At 34.8% G+C, this 24,909-nt stretch overlaps 2 protein-coding genes across 2 annotated transcripts in view; one reads left to right on the top strand and one right to left on the bottom strand.

Annotated features, from left to right (window-relative positions):
- The first annotated feature begins 3,995 nt into the window (after nucleotides 1-3,995).
- On the top strand, nucleotides 3,996-14,892 carry LOC117345174. The gene is made up of 2 exons (XM_033908178.1): nucleotides 3,996-5,648; nucleotides 14,117-14,892. Exons 1-2 carry the CDS (start codon nucleotides 4,060-4,062, stop codon nucleotides 14,247-14,249), a joined length of 1,722 nt encoding a protein of 573 aa, XP_033764069.1. The 5' UTR covers nucleotides 3,996-4,059; the 3' UTR covers nucleotides 14,250-14,892.
- Nucleotides 14,893-19,906: 5,014 nt separating this feature from the next.
- Nucleotides 19,907-24,909, bottom strand: part of LOC117344631 — a 31,151-nt gene continuing 26,148 nt past the window's right edge. Inside the window, exon 11 of the mRNA XM_033907459.1 lies at nucleotides 19,907-19,977. Coding sequence (XP_033763350.1) covers nucleotides 19,907-19,977 — 71 coding nt within the window. The remainder of the gene's footprint in view (nucleotides 19,978-24,909) is intronic.

Below are 24,909 nucleotides of genomic sequence, written 5' to 3'. Positions count from 1 at the left end.
TTGTTATAACCACAAGCCAAGATGTATATGAACTGTTATAATGGATATTTTGTTGTTGTTTGTTATAACCACAAGCCAAGATGTATATGAACTGTTATAATAGATATTTTGTTGTTGTTTGTTATAACCACAAGCCAAGATGTATATGAAACGTTATTATGGATATCTTTTTGTTGTTGCTGTTTGTTAAAGGTCGCCGTCATCGGAAAAGGGCGTAAGGAAACTTTGTCGACCGATGATGGGGCGTCTCAGAGACCTTTAAAGTGTAATCACATTGAAATGTCATATCTCAACATGGTAGCACAACACTAGTCCAGGTCAGATTACGTTAACAGTGCCGCCTCATCTGATTAATACGCTGGATGGATTCAATTTTAGTGTTAATTGTTGCCATTAGATAGTTTACCATTATGCTTTACTACAGTTCAAATACTAATGTCATTGTTTTGTGTGTAGTAAAAAAACAAAGGACAAATACTGTCTCAGGAGAACCTGATCTTATTCTCCTTGTGTTTGTGTAAGGAGTCTCCATGTGAATCGATACTTTCATTTAAAGTAAGACCTTTTTATTATATTTTTTAACCAGACAAACATCAGTCCGAATACGTAATTATTAATTAATTGGTTTAAGTTATGTATTTTATATTCCTTATAGAGAAGTATGATATACAACAAGATGTATTGTCAAGTGATATCATTAGATATAACATTTAAAAGTAACAGCATTTGTTTTGTATGCATAGTGCCTTCGACGACTTTAAATTGGATGACATCGATAAAACGATACGATAAAGGTCAAACAAGTTTGAATAGAGACAATCGAAAAGTTGATGGGGCAAAAAGGTAGCCAACCCCTCAGCAGAAAACAACTCATAAAGCACAGCTGTTGGAGCGAGAGAGTTCCCTGCGAGTCCAATGACACAAACATGAAGGCAGAGATTTTGTGGGATCACAGTATCCTGCACACACCACCTCAGATCTATACATGAAGTCATTTATTCGGATGTTTTCAGAGCTGAGCTCCAACGGTCCTATGCACATCCTTGCTTTTTAGCTACAACAGGTGTTTAATCGCCTCTGTATTCCATTTTCACAAAACATTTTATAGTTTAGATAGTGACGTTATGGTTTGATATGTGTCACCTCTTGTACCATGAGTCTATATACGACTTTACTTACAAAATATATCTACAGTCGTTACCATCGCCAAGTGTCTATAAAGTTATTAATTGCAGCTACATTTGATTTATTTTTTTTTATTTACTGCTTTCTTCAATCGATTTTAACGTCATGAAAATGATATATGATAGATTTGCCCTTGCAGAAGATCGTTTTCTCTATCGCTGAATATCCGTCATTATAATAATCCGTGGCACTCAAGGACATTTATCGTAGATCAATTAGGAGCTGGAATAGTCACACCTGCCCTTAACACAAAGCATAAATTCATTTCTTATGGGAAGACTTTCGTAGAACTTTGATATTGCTGTAGTGTTAAACCCTTAATTTACTGCGCCATTGTCGTCATGGAAATCGCGCTAACATTATATCGCAAGCTCAGATGTCTGAGACAGATTTTCTAAGTTATGCGTATCAAGAATTGGTGTGGTTTATAAATAAGTCACGATACCTGAAAATATCCAAATATCTGTACTGATTTGTTTTGGAACTAAACGAATCTTGTTCTTAATATATTTAGGTAATAACGTCTTTAAAAAAGACACATTTATTTATTAATAATTGATGAATTAATTTGATAGGAGAAGCAGAGTGAAGAGAAGGAAACAATACCTCTTGTGTATGGATGTCCATGCTGGTGGCGTAGGAAATAGTAAACATTGTTTGCAACAATAGCGAATTTGTCATTTAGAGGCTTCGGCGATTTGTCTATACACGTATTATATCTAATAAGTAAGTATACTATAACCACACTCTAACACAATACGATCGACAGAAGAACGACTACAGTCACACGAATAAGATATTTGTTTTACATATCTTCAATCTGAACTATCAGTACTCGGTTAAAACTCATACTCTACGTTTAAATATAAAGACATGCATATATATGAATGCAACGGGGATGTTGAGATCAATAATCTGAAGCACAGAAATAGACCGTCCCAGTGTAACTTACATTGTAAGTCATAGATGCGGTCACAGTACAACGTCCGCAAGGGTGAAGTGCTCAGCTGTTTGTTAACGCGAGAGTGTATATGACCGGTACTATTGTCTGGACTTAACATTATTATCATGTAGTGCTCGAAACTTGTACGCCTTTTTACGACACTTTGGAGTATTGTATTCCCATAAAAAAGAACTAAGTGAACGGATATATTGTTTTACACGACTGATATACGGTCACACAACAAGGAAAAATTCTGGCACATGTTTCGCTATTCTGACGTCATAATTATCAATATATAGGTATGTGTTACTCTACTACAACTAACTTGGGTTGTTTTTACCGATATTTCTATACAAGGTATAGAGCAGATGATATAGTGCTTTCTTAATTTCTGTTTCAGATTCCGTCGCCCCAGACAACGCTAAAACATCGAAGACATTCGGAAAAGTTAAGATATTCAAAATCTCACAGGAAAAGAACATGTCACACACGAGCGTATGAGATTCGGAGAGGTACCCTTTATGTACGCCTTTAACTATACTGGTTTTGGGATTTAATCACACCGGGTCGCCCTCTCTTGCGTTCCAAGACGCAATGTTAACTCAAAACATCTTTTTAATTTCTGTCAAGAACGCCACTCTGCCAATGTGACATTTACCACAATAGAAAATGCAGAAATAAAGTAATTGGTTATGAAGCGCATATGGGAACTTACTTAATTAACACTGTGATGATGGCAAGCTCGTGTTGTACCGCATACAAAGAAGACAGGGTATACCATCCAGACTCCATGGTTATAGCTGCACGGCGAGATTAATGCTTTCTAGGGAATTAACTGTTGCCATATATGTACGTCTATGACTGTGTCCTGTAAGGAAAGCACCCCATGACGAACCTATTTGGAACCTTTGTTTTCTGTTGTGGACAGCAAATCCATAAATAAACATTGTTTATTACTGGAGGGACAAAGTGAAATTTCCCAGTTGTATTCTGGGACATTACAGTAGACAGGAAAGTCTATGATTATATACATTGTAACGGATAGAACACGGCCACGCGACTAGACGAGGTAGGCGTGGCAACCTTTGGTGGTATGTGTAGTTTTAATCTTCATGGATTTTGATGATTGTTGTATTGTGTTGCTATCCGACTGATATTGATGTTGATCAGCAAGGCATCTTGACAGAAAGAAGCAGGAGGTCACACAGTGTCCTATACTGTTCATGATTCGTCACGGGAACACGGAACTACCTTAGTCTTATGGGAATGTGACAACCTTCAAAGCGCGGAGTGTTAATCTGTGAAAATTTCATCAACAATTTGTTCCATCTGTACCTTATAGAGTTCGAATGGAAATATATATTGAATGGAACTTTGAGACAAACCCATAGTGATTTACTGCCTGGATAATTCACCTTCGACAACAACCATTGTTAATAGTAACATAGCGGTTATCTAGAGTAGAAATAACATCACAAAATGTCGAGAGTTTCTATGTAGTTACAACCATATATGAACCCTGGCAGAATAAGTCTGGATGATAAATGAACACCAAGGATATATTTGACACTATACACACACGAGTGATACAGGTGATTGAGGAAAACGCGACAGGGATGCATGTATTTGGACTTAGATATACCTTCGCCCGTACGTATGTTATCTTAACATATCTATTGAACAACGTGCTTTCCATTATTGGCACAAAGTGGTGTCTGGGTAAAGTGCCCGCATTGATCTCTCGTGGTTATTAAACGTTATTCAAACACCGGAAAACAATATCCGTGCCAAATTGTGTAAAAATAAGACTTCTGCTTCATTTTAAACGAAAGTCATCAAACAAATCTGTTTTCTATGAATGCTACAAATGACATTTATGTATGAAACGAATACCAGTGTTCGTTTGTACGACATAACTCAGATGTCCATCAATGACAACTGATGATAACTCGTCCATACGTCATCATCACACGGACATCAACTGGACAGTCACTGTATGGGGAGTTCCCGACTGGTCAATCGTGTCCGGCCGGTGGACTCTAGCGTGGCTCAGTTACGTATACGTTTTCTGTATGGTCTATCTCATCATTCTAGGGTTCGACCTTGTCCTGTACGCAAAGTTCCTGCGTCGTCTTACAAGGCAGCGCCTGCTCCATACACTGTTGTGGTATGTCACTGTGTGTAATATACTCCTGTTCGCCTTCCATGTGGTGGATCCGTACGGTTATTACGGCAGAATACCCCAAATAGTCACCCGTGTTGTGTGGAAACTTCCGTATCCGGTTTTATCAGGAACATTCTGTCTGTTACAGATGGTGATAATGAAACTAACGAGACTCGATATCCCTTCCATCCAACTCAATGGTTACTGTTTCCTGATGTTGGCTACCGGTATCTACACAGCGGAGATCGTAACAATAGAAACACTCATTTGTCTATCGACCATACCTGCTAAATTGTCGTTTATAACGGACGCTATCTATGTAGTTTATGCTGTTTATCTAAGTTGTTGTTTCATATACGGAGCGCCTAAAATAGCTCGATATGCTAAGGAGGCCCAGCGAGCCAAGAAAGAATTAAGTAATCATAGCCTGGCCAAAATTGATAAGAAGATATCCGAGGAAAGACGGAATAAACCTAGAATTAATTATCCACGGATACGGACAAATCAGTCAGGAAATCGAATTTCGTTGTTAAGTGATTATTCGTCAGGATCGGATAGCAAACATGAATCATCTTTCATTGAAAAGAAAATGGCGATAAGACGTGAAAAGACGGCTGCATTTGCTGCTTGGTATAAAAATACATTTTCACGAGACCGACCAAATTATGATAAACGTTCTTGGAAGTCTCAGAAAAACATGTTTTGTCACGATAAAGTAAAAATAAAAACGTATAATTCCTCTGGATCATTGGACGGGAGTATGACACTACAAGACTATAGCTCCATGAACGACGAAAGTGCTAATGAAAGGTCAACTTTTACAATTCCCCATTCCTCTTCTTACGATCTAATAGCAAACACGCAAGTCACTACAAAAACGTCATTCCGAAATAGAGCGTGCAGAGAGCGTCATTCTAACGGGGATGTGAGAAAACAATCAAGAGAAGCTCCAAACGACGATGGTGTTAATGTGCCGATATTATTAAACCCATCCATATTAATGACCAACGAAACAAAAATATTTGAAAGTGGTTATGTCGCAGACATTGAACGTGTTAGTTTATACTCAGAGGACGACGAACAACAAAAGTGTAGGGCAAATAGGCGACGTCGGAAACATGAGGAATACGTTCCGGAAGTGACGTTACCGAATTCATCATCATTTTTGAGCTTTCAGCGATTACGACAAGGACGAATGCTAAACGAGCTCGTCCGCTATACCTACGTACTAACTGCCTTCGTCATGCTGAGCTGTATTGGAAGCGTGTACGCCATACTCAATTTGACCAGTCGAGGTATTCAAAATTCTCCGGCAGCCCATCCAGTGTCTTGGTTAATCATCAATTTCTTTCAAAGGTAAATTTAATTACGGTAGGGTTAACTGACGACGTTTGAAAGTAACAATCATTAAAAGGCAAGTAAAATAGCATAATAAAGATAGCAGGTATATGTGATCCAAAAACAACGTACAATGACATGATCCCTTTAATTAAAGGTATGTGAGGTCAATCACTGTATTCAAAAGGTTATATAAAAGAGTACGACAAAAGGACGACAAACGTTTGATTAAATAACATTTACCATATATACCTGCTATCAAATTCAACTTACAAAATAATGTTTTATCACGTCACTGAATGAAAACATTGTTTTTATTCAATGAACATACATGTACCGCCATTCACAAGATTTGGTAACAGTCAGATTTAAATACTATTTGTAACACTGCAATATCTGATAATCTTACGGCTGCATTTGACCAAAGCCTATGTCCTCACACCCAAAATCATCTAAACTTGTACCCACGGTTAGAATGTTTGACGACTTGACCTTTTGGAGACTGTTTATCATAAATTAACGTGACCATTATTGCGCCTTTTCCCGACTCGCCCCCTGAAATGGAAATTACGATAATTTATTCTATTTTTTTTTTATATATATCCTGCCAATAATTTATAATTCGTCAATTTATCGCTGTTTCATTATATAGAACGACATCAGAACTTGAAAAGTAAATATAAACAGTGCCAAAATATCAAAATATCATGAATTTGTCACGATAAATATCCGTAAATCACGATAAATATCCGTAAATCACGATAAATATCCGTAAATAATACAAAAATTGCATGGCCGTTAACAGTTTATCACATATATATATGACGCGAGAGGCTAGTCATTGATCACGCGTTATAGTTGCCCGTGGGAGAATATACAGTTATATTGCGTGTTGTGTCATGTGCCGCTACAGTTTATGCACGGATAGAAAAAAATACAATATGTTATATAACTTACAGCGCAGAGCAAACTTATATAATACAGATGATATGCGATAAAAAAAACCCCACTAATAACAACATTCTTTCCGTCGTCTTCGAAGTTCGGTATATTTCGCTACTGATATTTTGAAATGAAATTAAAATAAAAATTACCTCCATTTTCGTATTTTGAATTATGGAAATGTCAAGACATCAAAGAAATTTAAAATGTCATGGTAATGGGTTTTGGAATAGGAATTGGATTTGCTTTCATTCTTCCATTGTTGGAGCCTTCCATACAGACATACCATTGTATATATCGTTTATATAATTGATTCAATATACCCGATGGCTTCCGCCACGGTTTTGAAATAGACGACATAGCAGTGCAACGCATGTGTCATAGACTGCGTGTCTTGGTATTTAGTTAATATATTAGACATAATGCGTTTTGAGATAGTGTTATCACCATGACTTAACCTCATAGCCTGCTTTGTACTAATAATAGATATGCTGAGACAAACACCATCTTATTTCTATACCTATGAAAATATAATTTTCTTTTCTATGTGGACTGTGGAAAGCCGACGTTTTTTTTCGGGTCAACTTTTTACCCTTTTCTTATTATACGATTGCATTAGAAGTTGTTTTTTTTAAATCGTAATGTTCGTAAACTACCCCCCTCCTCACCAACCTAACACATTACAAAGGATCAGAAGTAATTATTAACTAGTTTACGAGAATCCAATATCAGGTACATGTAGCTACTGTATACATATATATGTGCATGCATACTGTGCTTTAAACGTTGTGCTTGAAAAAACGTTAGTGTGTGTTATTAGCGGCTTACAGTCATGTTTTCACGAGAGTTTTGCTTCTTTGCCTATATTGTCGATGTTTCTAATTTTCATAATGTGGCATCAGTTTTCACCTGCAGTGACTACAGCCTATAACCATTTTTGCTGGTAATGTTCACAATCTGACACATCGCTAACAATCACAAAATACTGACATCAGTAAACTATGACGAACTGGAATACTCTAAAGCAAAAGTTGTTTGCACTGATATTGCAATTATATATTCTCATTTTAGCTGCATGTAAATCAACAACAAATTAGGATCGCCTGATGATGAAACTCCATGCTTCGACAATAAAAATGGCAACCAAATGTGGCTAGGTATTTATTGTGCACAACACACACATGTGAATGGAACCGATTGATATTAATCAAGTAAAATATACATTAGGGATCGAATAACGAATTAAGAATCGCATCACACAACCAAAAAGTTAAAGATTCCAGAAGATAAATTTGCAAGACAAATCAAGTACTCTTTTTGTCCTCTTTCATTTAGATTTAAAACATATATCACGTGATACTACGGATTATGTTATTTTTGTTCTGGTGAACTATAGTTCCGGATACCGTTTCACGACGAACGCAGTTAATGTAAATTAAAGTGCACCCGTATGCTACGTGAGCGTCGTGAACGATCCAAAAACTTACACTCCTCTAGTTAGTTTGCCTTTTTATTGTGGTATAATACCATTTTTTAATGTATTACATATGTCCGTAGGGTTCACCCTAATCTATATTACTATAGATATAATAGATATTGACAAATGTATCTTGCTTTCAAAATTTTTGTCATTCAAAAATGCATTAAAAACGATACAATGACATGCCGTATCGAAACTTTGATTAACACATTGATAACAGAGAAATCTATATTCCTTGACAGACTAATATATATTCATATAGGAAGAATAGACGGATTATATTTGAATATATGTAGTTCATCTCTGTTGGTGCACATTACAAGATCAGTTGTAAGCGCTAAATTGGTATAATTATTTTTTGTTTTGTTTTCATGGTAAATACTCAAATGTGATTGGTCGAAAATTCTTTTCATTCTTCTATGAAAGAAATTCCGAGAATGGCGCGAAAAATGTGACGTCACAATACGACAATTTACGTTGCGTATTGATTTGAGAAAAAGATAATCATTTTCAAAAATTAATTATAAGCGTTGACAACAATTTTTTTTAAGTTTCATCGGAGTATGAAACAAATTTTGTTTGCAAACTGAAAAAAAAAGAGAATGACATCAATGCTTAAATATCAATATCACCTTGATTTATTTTATTATTGCGAGCAAGTTATATCAACTTATATGCGATGAGTCTTACTTTTGGGGAAAACTGGATTACCCTGAACAAAACCTGTCGCATATCTATGGATTCCGTTACGTTTCTTTAGATCAGTGCCTATAACACTATGTCACCTGTTTACGTATTATAATATTGTGTCACGTGTCTATATATCATTGACTATAATATTGTGTCACGTGTCTATAGATCAGTGACTATAATATTGTGTCACGTGTCTATATATCATTGACTATAATATTGTGTCACGTGTCTATAGATCAGTGACTGTAATATTGTGTCACGTGTCTATAGATCAGTGACTAAAATATTGTGTCACGTGTCTATAGATCAGTGATTATAACATTGTGTCACGTGTATATCGATCAGTGACTATAATATTGTGTCACGTGTCTATAGATCAGTGACTATAATATTGTGTTACGTGTCTATATATCAGTGACTATAATATTGTGTCACGTGTCTGTAGATCAGTGACTATAATATTGTGTCACGTGTCTATAGATCAGTGACTATAATATTGTGTCACGTGTCTGTAGATCAGTGACTATAATATTGTGTCACGTGTCTATAGATCAGTGACTATAATATTGTGTCACGTGTCTATAGATCAGTGACTATAATATTGTCACGTGTCTATAGATCAGTGACTATAATATTGTGTCACGTGTCTATAGATCAGTGACTGTAATATTGTGTCACGTGTCTGTAGATCAGTGACTATAATACTGTGTCACGTGTCTATAGATCAGTGATTATAATATTGTGTCACGTGTCTATATATCAGTGACTATAATATTGTGTCACGTGTATATCAATCAGTGACTATAATACTGTGTCACGTGTCTATAGATCAGTGACTATAATACTGTGTCACGTGTCTATATATCAGTGATTATAATATTGTGTCACGTATATATCGATCAGTGACTATAGTATTGTGTCACGTGTCTATATATCAGTGACTATAATATTGTGTCACGTGTCTATAGATCAGTGACTATAATACTGTGTCACGTGTCTGTAGATCAGTGACTGTAATATTGTGTCACGTGTCTATAGATCAGTGACTATAATATTGTGTCACGTGTCTATAGATCAGTGACTATAATACTGTGTCACGTGTCTGTAGATCAGTGACTGTAATATTGTGTCACGTGTCTATATATCAGTGACTATAATATTGTGTCACGTGTCTGTAGATCAGTGACAATGATATTGTGTCACGTGTATATCGATTAGTGATAATTTAAGCATTGAACTGTTTTGTATTGTATTTATGATCTATGTATTTGAATGCCAGAGCTTTGCAAGCAAACAAGTCATAATGTGCTAACGCAGTTCAACGCTTACATTTTCATTCCTTTTACTTTTTTATTTTTTTAAATGCTATAATTCATATTTAAAATTCATAATTCCCACCTTACTGAAAGTCAGTAGATTTTGTGTCGGTCGTTGGAACAGCCGGAACATGGTCGCGAAACAAAATAATACATTGAAAATTAATTTTGTTAATGATTTTATTATCAACGTAATGCGCAAATGGCATATTTTTTTTAATAAAAATAATGTAGACAAAATAATTAGTCGTGAAACTTAATTATCCTAGATAGTGTAGTTCCAATTTGTGTTGTATTAATACGCTGATAAGTGTAGCGCGTGATGGATGACATTTAAACGGACATCAATGCCAGAGCTCTCAAACAGACTATATAGTGACAATGCCAGACAAATGTAAATATAATATTTTATCACGTGTCTGTGGATCAGGGGCTATAATATTGTGTCACGTGGCTATAGAGCAGTGACTGTAATATTGTGTCACGTGTCTATAGATCAGGGGCTATAATATTGTGTCACGTGTCTGTAGATCAGGGGATATAATATTGTGTCACGTGTCTATAGATAAATGTCTATAACATTGTGTCACGTGTCTATAGATCAGTGACTGTAATATTGTGTCACGTGTCTATAGATCAGTGACTGTAATATTGTGTCACGTGTCTAGATCAGGGGCTAAAATAGTGTGTCACGTGTCTACAGATCAGGGGCTATAATGTTGTGTCACGTGAATATCGATCAGTGACTTTAAGATTGTGTGACGTGTATATCGATCAGTGATTATAATAGGGTGTCATGTGTTTTTTACCCTACGTTGAGTAAAACAATTTTCTCTGACCCTTGTTCTGCCGAGTTATAGTGTTAGGCGTGGTCATCACTCCTCCCCTGTGTGATGGATACCGCCTTGTGTGGTCTGATGTATTGGCGCAATATCAATGATATATGTATCCACCGGTTGTCCCTCCCTTATATCGACTAAACTAGATGATTTACGTTAAGACATGGCAACTGCGCTCTCTATTCCCATGTCGGAGCAACCAAATCTACGTAATCTACGTAATTTCAAATAAATTGATTTCAATTCCCAAACTGATAATGTCTCTATTATACAATTTCCTCATTGATATAACATCTACTCAACACATCCCAGATAACTCTGCGTTTGCCTGCATTCATGGCCATTGCTTGATAGGTTAACAAAATAGTCGCTTCATAATCCGTTCAGTATGGCTCTCAACGAGGGGGTCGGCGCAATAAAATGCTTTTCATGTCACAGTTGAAGACCACCTGGCCATGAATTCAATAAGTTTGTTCAATATCAGGCATAAAATACTTATTCACAGACTTGTTGAGTCTCGTGTTCAATATCCTACATACTATGGTTCAAGTCCCCGTCATGTACTTTTACAAATTGCTTTTCGTGTCTGATAACTACAATTTGATTCTTGATCATAAGTACTGAATATTAGGATTTCCGCCTGAAAGCTTTCGCATAATCTTAAATTGAAAATGTGTAGTTATTGATAAAAAAAGAAAGAAAAAGAAGAAAAAATTCCAAGATGACCTTGATTTTCAAATTTCACAATGTCTTCCAGATCAATTAAAGAAAGCAGCGTGACATTCAGATAAATTACGTGATACATCATTGAGCTCCAGTAATTATATTAGATTCCGAACTGATTGTGCAAGCGAGATCCGAATAGTTCCAATCTAATTCTTGACGGAAGTATTGCTGAGATTTTCAATATCCATTTGAATGTTTCCTTGACTATCTCATACAGTAAAAACAGTTAATTGTTAATCTAATCAATTACTATAGCTCTAACGGGGGGACTGCAATATCAATACAGAGTATACATACACCAGTGTATGTCATCATAGTAATGATTTGCATATATCAACAAAGGCATCATATGCTAGATTCCAATTATTATATGATCGGTATGTAATACTATCACTCATTGGTCCAAATGAGATCACATGACATCAATTGTATCATTAGAAATATCTCATAGCATCACCGGGAGGTCAATATAACGATTCGCCAGGTTCTTGGAATGCTATATTGACTTCTGCTAAAAATAGAAACAAATAACAAGTAATTCTGACAATATTTCCCTTCTTGTTTAAATATTGTTAACAGTAATCTTAAAAGCCAAATCAATAGAAATCATATAATGAAGTAAATTCAGATTCTAGTTTGGGAAAAACCATGGTTTTACGGACCTGACATAGACAAGATTAAAAGAGTCCTGTCTGTATTTGTAAAATATACACTAACGACAAATTTGAGGAATGATAATAAAGGCCATACTGCCCGTCGTTGTACATTGAAATTGTTAAGTGTTATCTATCGGATGTAATGACCTGCGCTTCAATATATAATTCATGATTATACTTAACCATGACTTACCATGGTATACCAACATCAGAGACATAGAGGTATTACAACGAGTGGTTGATGGATATTTTTTCACTCGAGTTCGATTTAATTTCTTAATGTTGCATTTGATACGAATTTAAGCGACACCAGGCACTGGTTTTATAGATGTTTAATGTTTCCAAGGTTTCGTTCGTGTTGCCGTTTTTTAATGGTGTCCCATGTTCTGTTCGTGTTGCCGATTTAATTAGTTTTTACCCTTTTTGTGTTTCTCGTTTGCGTCTCGTAGTTTTTTTAGTCTCCTAAGTTATTCTCATTTCTCCTCAGCTCCGCTCACGCAGAATATTTTTTCTCTAGAGTTGTTTGGTGCTTCCTTAGTTTCTGTCATGCTCTAGTCACAAAGGCTGTTTGATGTTTCCCCAGTTTCTCTGTGCTTTAGTCTGTACAATTATTTGATGTTTCCTCAAATTGTCTGTGTTTTAGTCTGTACAGTTGTTTGATGTTTCCCAAGTTTCTCTGAGTGTTTTAATCTCTATAATTGTTTTTATTGTCCTCAGTTCCGCTCAGTGTTACTATGAGGTCTCCTCCAGTGATTCGAGTGTCTATTTAGTTCCTTTCGTGACCTATCGGTCCTCTCAGTGTTTTGGTCTCTCCTCATTTGCATATATTGCAAGTTAGTTTCCCGATCTTGCTTTCTTGGATTCGTAAATCTAGATATACATGCTGGCAATATGCTATTGCATTACTTTCATTTAACATAGGAATATGACATATACTTATAATCCAGTTAACAGGCGGATTAATATTTACGACTTTCTGTGATGCTGTTCCGGCACGAGAACATCCCATATCTATATAGTTTCAAGTGTGCCCCAAAGCTGTCTTATCCCTAAAGTGCCATCGTGCCATATTATACATATAACAAAAAGAGTAATGTGCTATTTGCAGGCTCGAAGCGACTGATATATATTGCTTCGCGCATTTTGCAGCGTATCTTATATGAAGACGCCTTTGATGGTAATGCATGGGCAATTATAAAACGATATTATATCAAGTTTTATCAGACAGATCAGACACATCTCTTAAGCTTTTTGTAATGAATTATTGTGAAGAAACAAAATGCCATTCCATAACGTGTATTCTTGATAATTCTGACTGACTCTTCTAAGAAAAACCAATTGTACATGTATAAATAATCCATATTGGTTTAAGCTGCTGTTTATATATTAATATCTTTATGCTTATTTTTATGTTGTATATAAATTTATGTTATATGTATTTATTCTTACTTTTTTGATATATCCATTTTTGTGTTTATTTTCAAGTTGCATATATATTTAAATTTTTATAAATTTATTTTAAAGTTGTTACATATATGTGTTTATGTTTAAGTTATATTTATATTTGATGTGTTTATTTTTTAAATTTGATATATATTTCAATTGTCTGTTTATCTTTAAATTGTGTATATATTTATATCTATATGTGTATTTTTAAGTTGTGTATATATTTATGTTTTTAATTTATTTTTAAGTTATATATACATGTATATTGAGAGATATATGTGTTTATTTTTAAGTTGTTTATATATTTATATTTTGTGCGATTATTTTTATGCTGTTGATATATCCTTATCTGTTCATTTTTAAATTGTACATATATTTATATTTTCAGGTTTGTAGAAGCCATGATACTACTGATTTGTTCAGCCGCTGTTCATACGTCTGTATCCTTCAAGTCACATAAGACGAAGAGGAAACGAGTAAAAAAGGTTCACGACAGTTGTTCTGGTTGTGAAAACTACTAAATACTTCTGCCATCTTCCATGAAACGTATTTACGATAGAAGTATGTTGACAGGAGGGTGAACATCGTCATTATAATAACATTGTATTACGTTCTTTCGTCTCGCGAGATGTCTTAGTTCCAGTTCCCCTACCGAGTGTATTCAGTGTTCAATTATTTACCTTTCATGTATACAGAAAGTAACCGTATTCTAAACTCGTCCCGATTTTGTTTTCACGTTTGAACCTTTGTGTAACGAATATAGCACCCTTATTATTATCCATCGTTTCAATTAACCTTCGTTTCGTTCTTTAAAGGATAACAGAAATAACAGACGACACAGATTTTCAAAACCTTTTAATGACTTGTGAAGCAATTTCTATCGACAGTAATATATATTTCGCTTTATATGTATCGCAACAATAATTTTATTTTACAACATTTTTTATGGAAATAAGTAATTCCATGGTCGTCTTATTTATTATGCTGGAAAAGCGCGTGAAAAATAGTTTTACTAGTCATCCAATCCTTACGCATCCTCGTGGGGGATAAGAATCGCACTCTGTCTGCCCATGTGAACGACATCAATCTTAAATAAAATTTACCTTATATACATGTATACATATGTTTACAAATAAAGTGGAATAGTCTTTGTCAAGAACTCGACAAAAAGGGGAAAAAAAGAATAAATATAAATAAATTTAAAATATTAAAATATACACGTTTATGAAAACAAGAGTTACATAGAAAGCAATAACTTGCATATCTAATATCAAATGATCTCATATATCCCGTACACATATATATTACATATTATGGGAATCACTCTTAATGTACACATGGTCTATAAAGACCTTACATTTTGCTAGATTTCGTGTTCTATCGAATCATGTACAATGAAAGTTGTTTAATAGAAGCACTATGGCAGACGTGAAGAAGAATGGAAACTATCTTGTTTACGCCAACAATTGAAAACAGGAAACAGTATCTTCATAATGATCACGTATTGTTATAGTTTAAGTTAAATCCCATCAGAATGATCTGCCGTCTTAATAATTGATTGGAAGGCAAGTCGATATTCATGAAAGGAAAATAGGTACATTGCATATGATTTGTTTATATTCAACAGTTTATAATGACGCCAGCTACAATTTACATTTACTAATCAGTCGTTAGGTAGTGAAGCGAGTACAGATCCTGAATGTCATTGCATTTTTATAATAACAGTAGTTATTTTTGTTGGTGTGTTGTTTTGAGTTTTAAGTTAAATGAACGCTTTCAGTCGCCCTTATGACCTTTTTTTTACAGTCATTACGGGTTTCAATATCAGCCGAAAATAACGGACGCGTTATCATTTAATGTATCGATTCCACATTTTTGTTGATTGGGAGTAAAATGACAGGAATATATGTTGTTAAGAATTCTATCACAATGGTTTGATCTGAACGGAATATCTTAATCGACTAGTTCTGCCAGAGACGTATATATCACATATACATATACGTCTCTGGTTCGACTAACTAGCTAACCTGGATATAAAATCGGAATGTTCATCACATAAATATTCCCCATCAGAGAACGTCTTCTTTCCGCCTGCCTTAAGCTTGCTGCCTTTCGAAGTTGTTACATGTATATATAAATACACATACATGTAGGGACGTTTGTTTAATTACAGATTATCATGTGGGATCGTTATGAAACAGTTCGAAATAATTACGACCATCTTAATTGTAGCGATATACGTATGTAGGGTGTAGCATCTATTTTAAGAGTTCAACAAATGCAATAAATTCATTACATTTCCTACATATACATGTACATTGCACGCTTTGATTCTGTAAATGTATTATTTTTGCGCACCCAAATTTTCGCGCATAACTGAATTTAAACAGATCAGCGTGATGATCAATTGGCTGCATTCAAAATAATATACAGAAAGTACAATTAGCGGAATGATAATCTAGCGGAACGAAAAACACCACAAAGAAGGCTCCGGCTAAAATATGTACCTTTATATTATACGGAAGTTATCTTATTTAGTGGGTCGTAAAGGCAAACCAGCGGGGGTGTTGTACATGTTTTAACTATATTCTTGTATGTTATGCATTTACATGGAACTTATTATTGTATTACAATACTTACCAAAATAAGTAAACTACATTGAAATTTCGTTGTTCATAAGAAACAGCTATTTCTAAGCGTGGTATCTAATTAATCTGAATGTTGGACTATTTTCCCCAATAACCAACTTGCGCCATCTCTACAGCTATGACATTGGTGTAGTCGACGTTATCAGAGATATGTGTATATGTTTAACAATACATAGTGAAATAACACTGTCTACTTTTGAATAAATATGTGCACGACTGATGGTTTGCTGTGATATTTCCAATGACATATCAAAAATGTATCGCTAACAAATGTCTACAAACAAGTTAATTAAAACACATTTAAGGACCTTAACAGGTCTCCCCATAAAACGACATTTAACTTGAACATTACCCGAGAAATGTACAATTTTGTTTAACATTACATGATGCATTTCTAATGATTGTTTTCCATATAAAAACAATACCAATCATTCCACTCCGAATCATTAACTAAAGTTCAACACTATACAAAATAATTGTACATTGTATATAAATGATCTGTAGTGTAACTGCTAAACAGCTGTGATATGTACAGTTTTAAAAGAGAGAGAGAGATATATATATACGGAATTAAAGAACATGTGACGTTGAATAAGAACACATTTATTTAACTTGAGATTCGTTTCTCTGAAAACTGGACATTTACTTTTCACATGAATGTCATAGAAACCGGGTTTTCAAAATGAATTGATGCCTGCGGCTCATGTAAATTGACAGTTATTTACGTATATCAGTCATTAGATTTGCACCCAACTCTGAACTAGTCACTATGAATGACGAAGTTTCAAGTTTATCTATTTCCAAAGTGTCGTTCAATTTGCTTCTTTAGCAAGATATAACTTCGACAACACGGCTTCATTAATTGCGATGAGAAAATCACCAGTTTTCAATAAACAGTAATCGTGTAATAGTACCAGTATCTGTCATCCAATTACCCTATGTTTACTCTCATTAAATATCTCCATTATCACTGTTTTATTGGTGAGTGTGTTGTATGTAGCTGAAGTCATCAAGTAAGTACAGATATTCAAGCAATGAACTGTAGCAGATGCTAGTAAACTGTCGACAAAAATACAATTTGGGTGACAAATAAAACATGTGGCCCGCTATTACAAGTATTTTCATTTTGACATATTTTGCTTAACTTGAAACAAAACGGCCGTTTCAATTCACCGCTTACCAGGACAATGATATCTGCATAACCGAAAAACATTGTAGTTTGTCATGTCATCGGATACAACGAGCACATTACTTCCTTGTGCCATCGGAAACAACGCTCTTGGAAGTCCGCGAATATGACTTCCGACACATGACCCGTACGTGGTGAGCGTAGTGATAAAGTTAAGGTGCCCCGACACTTTATCACTAGCCCTCCACCTCTGGGTTGCGAGTTCGAAACCTACGTGGGGCAGTTGCCAGGTACTGACCGTAGGCCGGTGGTTTTTCTCCGGGTACCCCGGCTTTCCTCTACCTCTTTCCTCTAATAGGACGTTAAACAAAAGCAAACAAACAAACAAACAGTGATGAGAATGTCTCCATTTTGTATTTAGGTGTACGTTTTCCACAGTCAGCGGTAATACTGAGGGGAATCATTCTTTGTGATTAAGAAACTTTTGGTTTTGAATTCATTCTTACGATTTACAAACTACACCAATGGTGTTTTGTCAGCGAACACAATGCATGATTTCTTGACATATCCTACACCCATTGCATAAGTACTTCTGATGAATTCCGATTGGAAACAGCCTGCACATAAATGTTTTAACATAAATTTAGCTTTCATTTGGAAACAACCTTCGCATTAATGTTTAAAGGGGCATTACTTCGTTCGAACTTCAGATGTGAGCTTTACAGTAATTTATAAGATTTTTAAATAAAAGAAGCTTACACTCATATCTATGGCTATGATGGAATTTTTAACCACGCCTACTATGCGTCATTTAGATATCACGTGGCACCACAGACAACCGTACACATACTACAGCAAAGAGAATGATGAAAAAACGAATTCTAACCCGTTTCACCTCAGTTACTTACGTTATGTTAACATGCATAGCTTGTAAATGAGTTACGAATATCAAAAACATTATCTTGCTCATGCACAGTCACATAAATACGAGCACCACAAGGCACAAAGGCGTGTGCCGTGTTTACAAATAAATAAAGGGTGCATGTACGTAGATGGAGGAAATGGCTAAATATCAAGACACATACAAAATATACTTGTAAAATCATAAATTGTGGTTCGATGATGCAATATTCAGTTTTAGGGTCTGCACAGCACGGTAACAAGTATAACTGTGATCAGCAGAATTTCATTACGAACCTCTCTAGTCGACTATAAGTGTACCCCGCAGAATTTTCAAAAAGCAATGCAAATTCCTCATTCGACCAGAGACTTGTATATCAGAGAGACTGGTAACAGTCTATATATCTTTCCAAATATCACGCACGCCCGGAAGTACCGGAGTACCTCGTCCTCGAGACTTTTGTCTCAGGTGACCTAAAAATAAAACATTTTCGTCTATCGATATGATAGGCGTGACAAGACAGGGTTTAAAGGGACTGCATGGAGAAACTCGAGTTTTTCCACGGAAAATAGTAAAGTTTCTATCGGCTGGATTTTCGTTATTTTCAGAAGAATCTTGATAGATATATGTATATTTTATTGATATCGGCGACCAGATCATTGTACAGTTCCCTAAAAGACAACGTAGAAATCTATAGGGAATCCCGACAGTAACCTTTTGTAGCTTTTTTAAGAACATTTCAAATCAGCATATGGTGACTAATAGTTTATGCAATATAAAATCATATCTATATTTAGGCATCATTTATTATGTAACATGACGAAATATATTGTCATAGATTTTGTCACCGCATATTGACTTTCAATATATTTTACAAAATATAAAGAAAGTGCAAACACAACACTTTCATCATAATGTCTCAAGTACAAATTCTGAGAACGCAACCTGTATGTTAACTGCTCCAACGCCGCAGAAAAACATCATACTGAACACGTTTTTTTTATCAAGAATAGAACTCTCCTGACGAAGTAAAGACGTACAGAGAGTGTCCAAACCAATGATTTCTTGTTTCTATAAGGGCAAATAATTGCACATGAATATATTCCACACTGGTACACAAGGGAAACATCTCTTGCTGTCCAAAACGTTATTTGAAAGACTCTAGGCGCAAGCTTCCCCCATGTCACGTCACAAAAGAAAGAATATACTTATCTGCCTGCATACAGATATTACTAACGTATATATTTTTGAAGTCATTGCATTTCAGACAAACACGGCATTGCGTCATTCATGTCAAAGTCTGAAAATCTTTGATGGCAAGATGGCAAAATATGCAGTTTACTGGATAACTGACATGAAGTTCATAGAAATAGTGTTTCTCCTATAACATGTATGTAAATCCATTGATAAATGAGTAAAATAAGAGTAGTATCTTCTGAAGGACACAATAACTATCTACACTGTTGAAAGACACGCTTGGAAAATCTAATCATCCTATTCCTATGCAGGTTTATCTGACGGTAATTCAAAGTGATCATTCGGAGGGATTCTGATAGGCCCAAATGAAGAATCTGAAAATAACAAAAATGAATAGTTAACAAAGCACACTTATACCTTCTATATACCTCACATCTCAAGCATACAAACATGCATTGAATTACACAATACCTCACATTCATTGTGTACATAACAAACATATATATATCACATAAAAATACATACCTCACAATTCTTCCATATCGCTTAATATAAAACACACATATACTCTAAAAAAAAACATATACAAATGTATGCATTGTATATACTCCACATTCTCTGTATAAAAACATCGTACACATAATATATATCATATTCGTGGTACTCCATCTATTATTATATACAAATCATACATTGTACAAAAACATCATACCTGACACCGACCTTCTCCATACAAATCATACATTGTACCAACACAAATTATACCTGACATCGACCCTGTCCATACAAACGTACCTGACATCGACCTTCTCCAAACAAATCATACATTGTACAAACACAAATTATACCTGACATCGACCCTGTCCATACAAACGTATCTGACATCGACCCTGTCCATACAAACGTACCTGACATCGACCCCGTCCATACAAACGTACCTGACACCGACCTCCATACAAATCATACATTGTACAAACACAAATTATACCTGACATCGACTCTGTCCATACAAAAATTATACCTGACATCGACCCTGTACATACAAAACATACTTTATACAAACAAACATTATACTTGACATCGACCCTGTACATACAAAACATAATTTGTACAAACATTATACCTGACATCGACCTTGTCCATACAAAACATACTTTGTTCAAACATTATACTTGACATCGACCCTGTACATACAAAACATACTTTGTACAAACAAACATTATACTTGACATCGACCCTGTACATACAAAACATACTTTGTACAAACATTATACTTGACATCGACCCTGTACATACAAAACATACTTTGTACAAAAATTATACCTGACATCGATCATGTACATACAAAACATACTTTGTACAAACAAACATTATACTTGACATCGACCTTGTACATACAAAACATACTTTGTACAAACATTATACTTGACATCGACCCTGTACATACAAAACATACTTTGTACAAACAATATACCTGACATCGACCCTGTACATACAAAACATACTTTCTACAAACATTATACCTGACATCGATCCTGTACATACAAAACATACTTTGTACAAACAAACATTATACTTGACATCGACCCTGTACATACAAAACATACTTTGTACAAACATTATACTTGACATCGACCCTGTACATACAAAACATACTTTGTACAAACATTATACCTGACATCGACCCTGTACATACAAAACATACTTTGTACAAACAAACATTATACTTGACATCGATCCTGTACATACAAAACATACTTTGTACAAACATTATACTTGACATCGACCCTGTACATACAAAACATACTTTGTACAAACATTATACCTGACATCGACCCTGTACATACAAAACATACTTTGTACAAACATTATACTTGACATTGACCCTGTACATACAAAACAGACTTTGTACAAACAAACATTATACTTGACATCGACCCTGTACATACAAAACATACTTTGTACAAACAAACATTATACCTGACATCGACCCTGTACATACAAAACATACTTTGTACAAACATTATACCTGACATCGACCCTGTACATACAAAACATACTTTGTACAAAAATTATACCTGACATCGACCCTGTACATACAAAACATACTTTGTACAAACAAACATTATACCTGACATCGACCCTGTACATACAAAACATACCTTGTACAAACAAACATTATACTTGACATCGACCCTGTACATACAAAACATACTTTGTACAAACATTATACCTGACATCGACCCTTTACATACAAAACATACTTTGTACAAACAAACATTATACTTGACATTGACCCTGTACATACAGAACATACTTTGTACAAACATTATACCTGACATCGACCCTGTACATACAAAACATACTTTGTACAAACAAACATTATACTTGACATCGACCCTGTACATACAAAACATACTTTGTACAAACATTATACCTGACATCGACCCTGTACATACAAAACATACTTTGTACAAACATTATACCTGACATCGACCCTGTACATACAAAACATACTTTGTACAACAAACATTATACCTGACATCGACCATGTACATACAAAACATACTTTGTAAAAACAAACATTATACTTGACCTCGACCCTGTACATACAAAACATTGAACAAATATACATTATACCGGGCATCGACCTTGTCCATACAAACATTATACCTGACATCGACCATGTACATACAAAACATACTTTGTACAAACATTATACCTGACATCGACCCTGTACATACAAAACATACTTTGTACAAAAATTATACCTGACATCGACCCTGTACATACAAAACATACTTTGTACAAACAAACATTATACCTGACATCGACCCTGTACATACAAAACATACTTTGTACAAACAAACATTATACCTATCATCGACCCTGTACATACAAAACATACTTTGTACAAACAAACATTATACTTGACATCGACCCTGTACATACAAAACATACTTTGTACAAACATTATACTTGACATCGACCCTGTACATACAAAACATACTTTGTACAAAAATTATACCTGACATCGATCCTGTACATACAAAACATACTTTGTACAAACAAACATTATACTTGACATCGACCTTGTACATACAAAACATACTTTGTACAAACATTATACTTGACATCGACCCTGTACATACAAAACATACTTTGTACAAACATTATACCTGATATCGACCCTGTACATACAAAACATACTTTGTACAAACAAACATTATACTTGACATTGACCCTGTGCATACAAAACATACTTTGTACAAACATTATACCTGACATCGACCCTGTACATACAAAACATACTTTGTACAAACAAACATTATACTTGACATCGACCCTGTACATACAAAACATACTTTGTACAAACATTATACCTGACATCGACCCTGTCCATACAAACGTACCTGACATCGACCTTCTCCAAACAAATCATACATTGTACAAACACAAATTATACCTGACATCGACCCTGTCCATACAAACGTATCTGACATCGACCCTGTCCATACAAACGTACCTGACATCGACCCCGTCCATACAAACGTACCTGACACCGACCTCCATACAAATCATACATTGTACAAACACAAATTATACCTGACATCGACTCTGTCCATACAAAACATACTTTATACAAACAAACATTATACTTGACATCGACCCTGTACATACAAAACATAATTTGTACAAACATTATACCTGACATCGACCTTGTCCATACAAAACATACTTTGTTCAAACATTATACTTGACATCGACCCTGTACATACAAAACATACTTTGTACAAACAAACATTATACTTGACATCGACCCTGTACATACAAAACATACTTTGTACAAACATTATACTTGACATCGACCCTGTACATACAAAACATACTTTGTACAAAAATTATACCTGACATCGATCATGTACATACAAAACATACTTTGTACAAACAAACATTATACTTGACATCGACCTTGTACATACAAAACATACTTTGTACAAACATTATACTTGACATCGACCCTGTACATACAAAACATACTTTGTACAAACAGTATACCTGACATCGACCCTGTACATACAAAACAACCTTTCTACAAACATTATACCTGACATCGATCCTGTACATACAAAACATACTTTGTACAAACAAACATTATACTTGACATCGACCCTGTACATACAAAACATACTTTGTACAAACATTATACTTGACATCGACCCTGTACATACAAAACATACTTTGTACAAACATTATACCTGACATCGACCCTGTACATACAAAACATACTTTGTACAAACAAACATTATACTTGACATCGATCCTGTACATACAAAACATACTTTGTACAAACATTATACTTGACATCGACCCTGTACATACAAAACATACTTTGTACAAACATTATACCTGACATCGACCCTGTACATACAAAACATACTTTGTACAAACATTATACTTGACATTGACCCTGTACATACAAAACAGACTTTGTACAAACAAACATTATACTTGACATCGACCCTGTACATACAAAACATACTTTGTACAAACAAACATTATACCTGACATCGACCCTGTACATACAAAACATACTTTGTACAAACATTATACCTGACATCGACCCTGTACATACAAAACATACTTTGTACAAAAATTATACCTGACATCGACCCTGTACATACAAAACATACTTTGTACAAACAAACATTATACCTGACATCGACCCTGTACATACAAAACATACCTTGTACAAACAAACATTATACTTGACATCGACCCTGTACATACAAAACATACTTTGTACAAACATTATACCTGACATCGACCCTTTACATACAAAACATACTTTGTACAAACATTATACCTGACATCGACCCTGTACATACAAAACATACTTTGTACAAACAAACATTATACCTGACATCGACCCTGTACATACAAAACATACTTTGTACAAACAAACATTATACTTGACATCGACCCTGTACATACAAAACATACTTTGTACAAACATTATACCTGACATCGACCCTGTACATACAAAACATACTTTGTACAAACATTATACCTGACATCGACCCTGTACATACAAAACATACTTTGTACAACAAACATTATACCTGACATCGACCATGTACATACAAAACATACTTTGTAAAAACAAACATTATACTTGACATCGACCCTGTACATACAAAACATTGAACAAATATACATTATACCGGGCATCGACCTTGTCCATACAAACATTATACCTGACATCGACCATGTACATACAAAACATACTTTGTACAAACATTATA

Source organism: Pecten maximus, chromosome 16, assembly GCF_902652985.1.
Source record: "Pecten maximus chromosome 16, xPecMax1.1, whole genome shotgun sequence".
Classification (NCBI taxonomy): domain Eukaryota; kingdom Metazoa; phylum Mollusca; class Bivalvia; order Pectinida; family Pectinidae; genus Pecten; species Pecten maximus.
The sequence above is the reverse complement of the archived record's forward strand: the minus strand, read 5'-3'. Positions and strand labels throughout refer to the sequence as shown.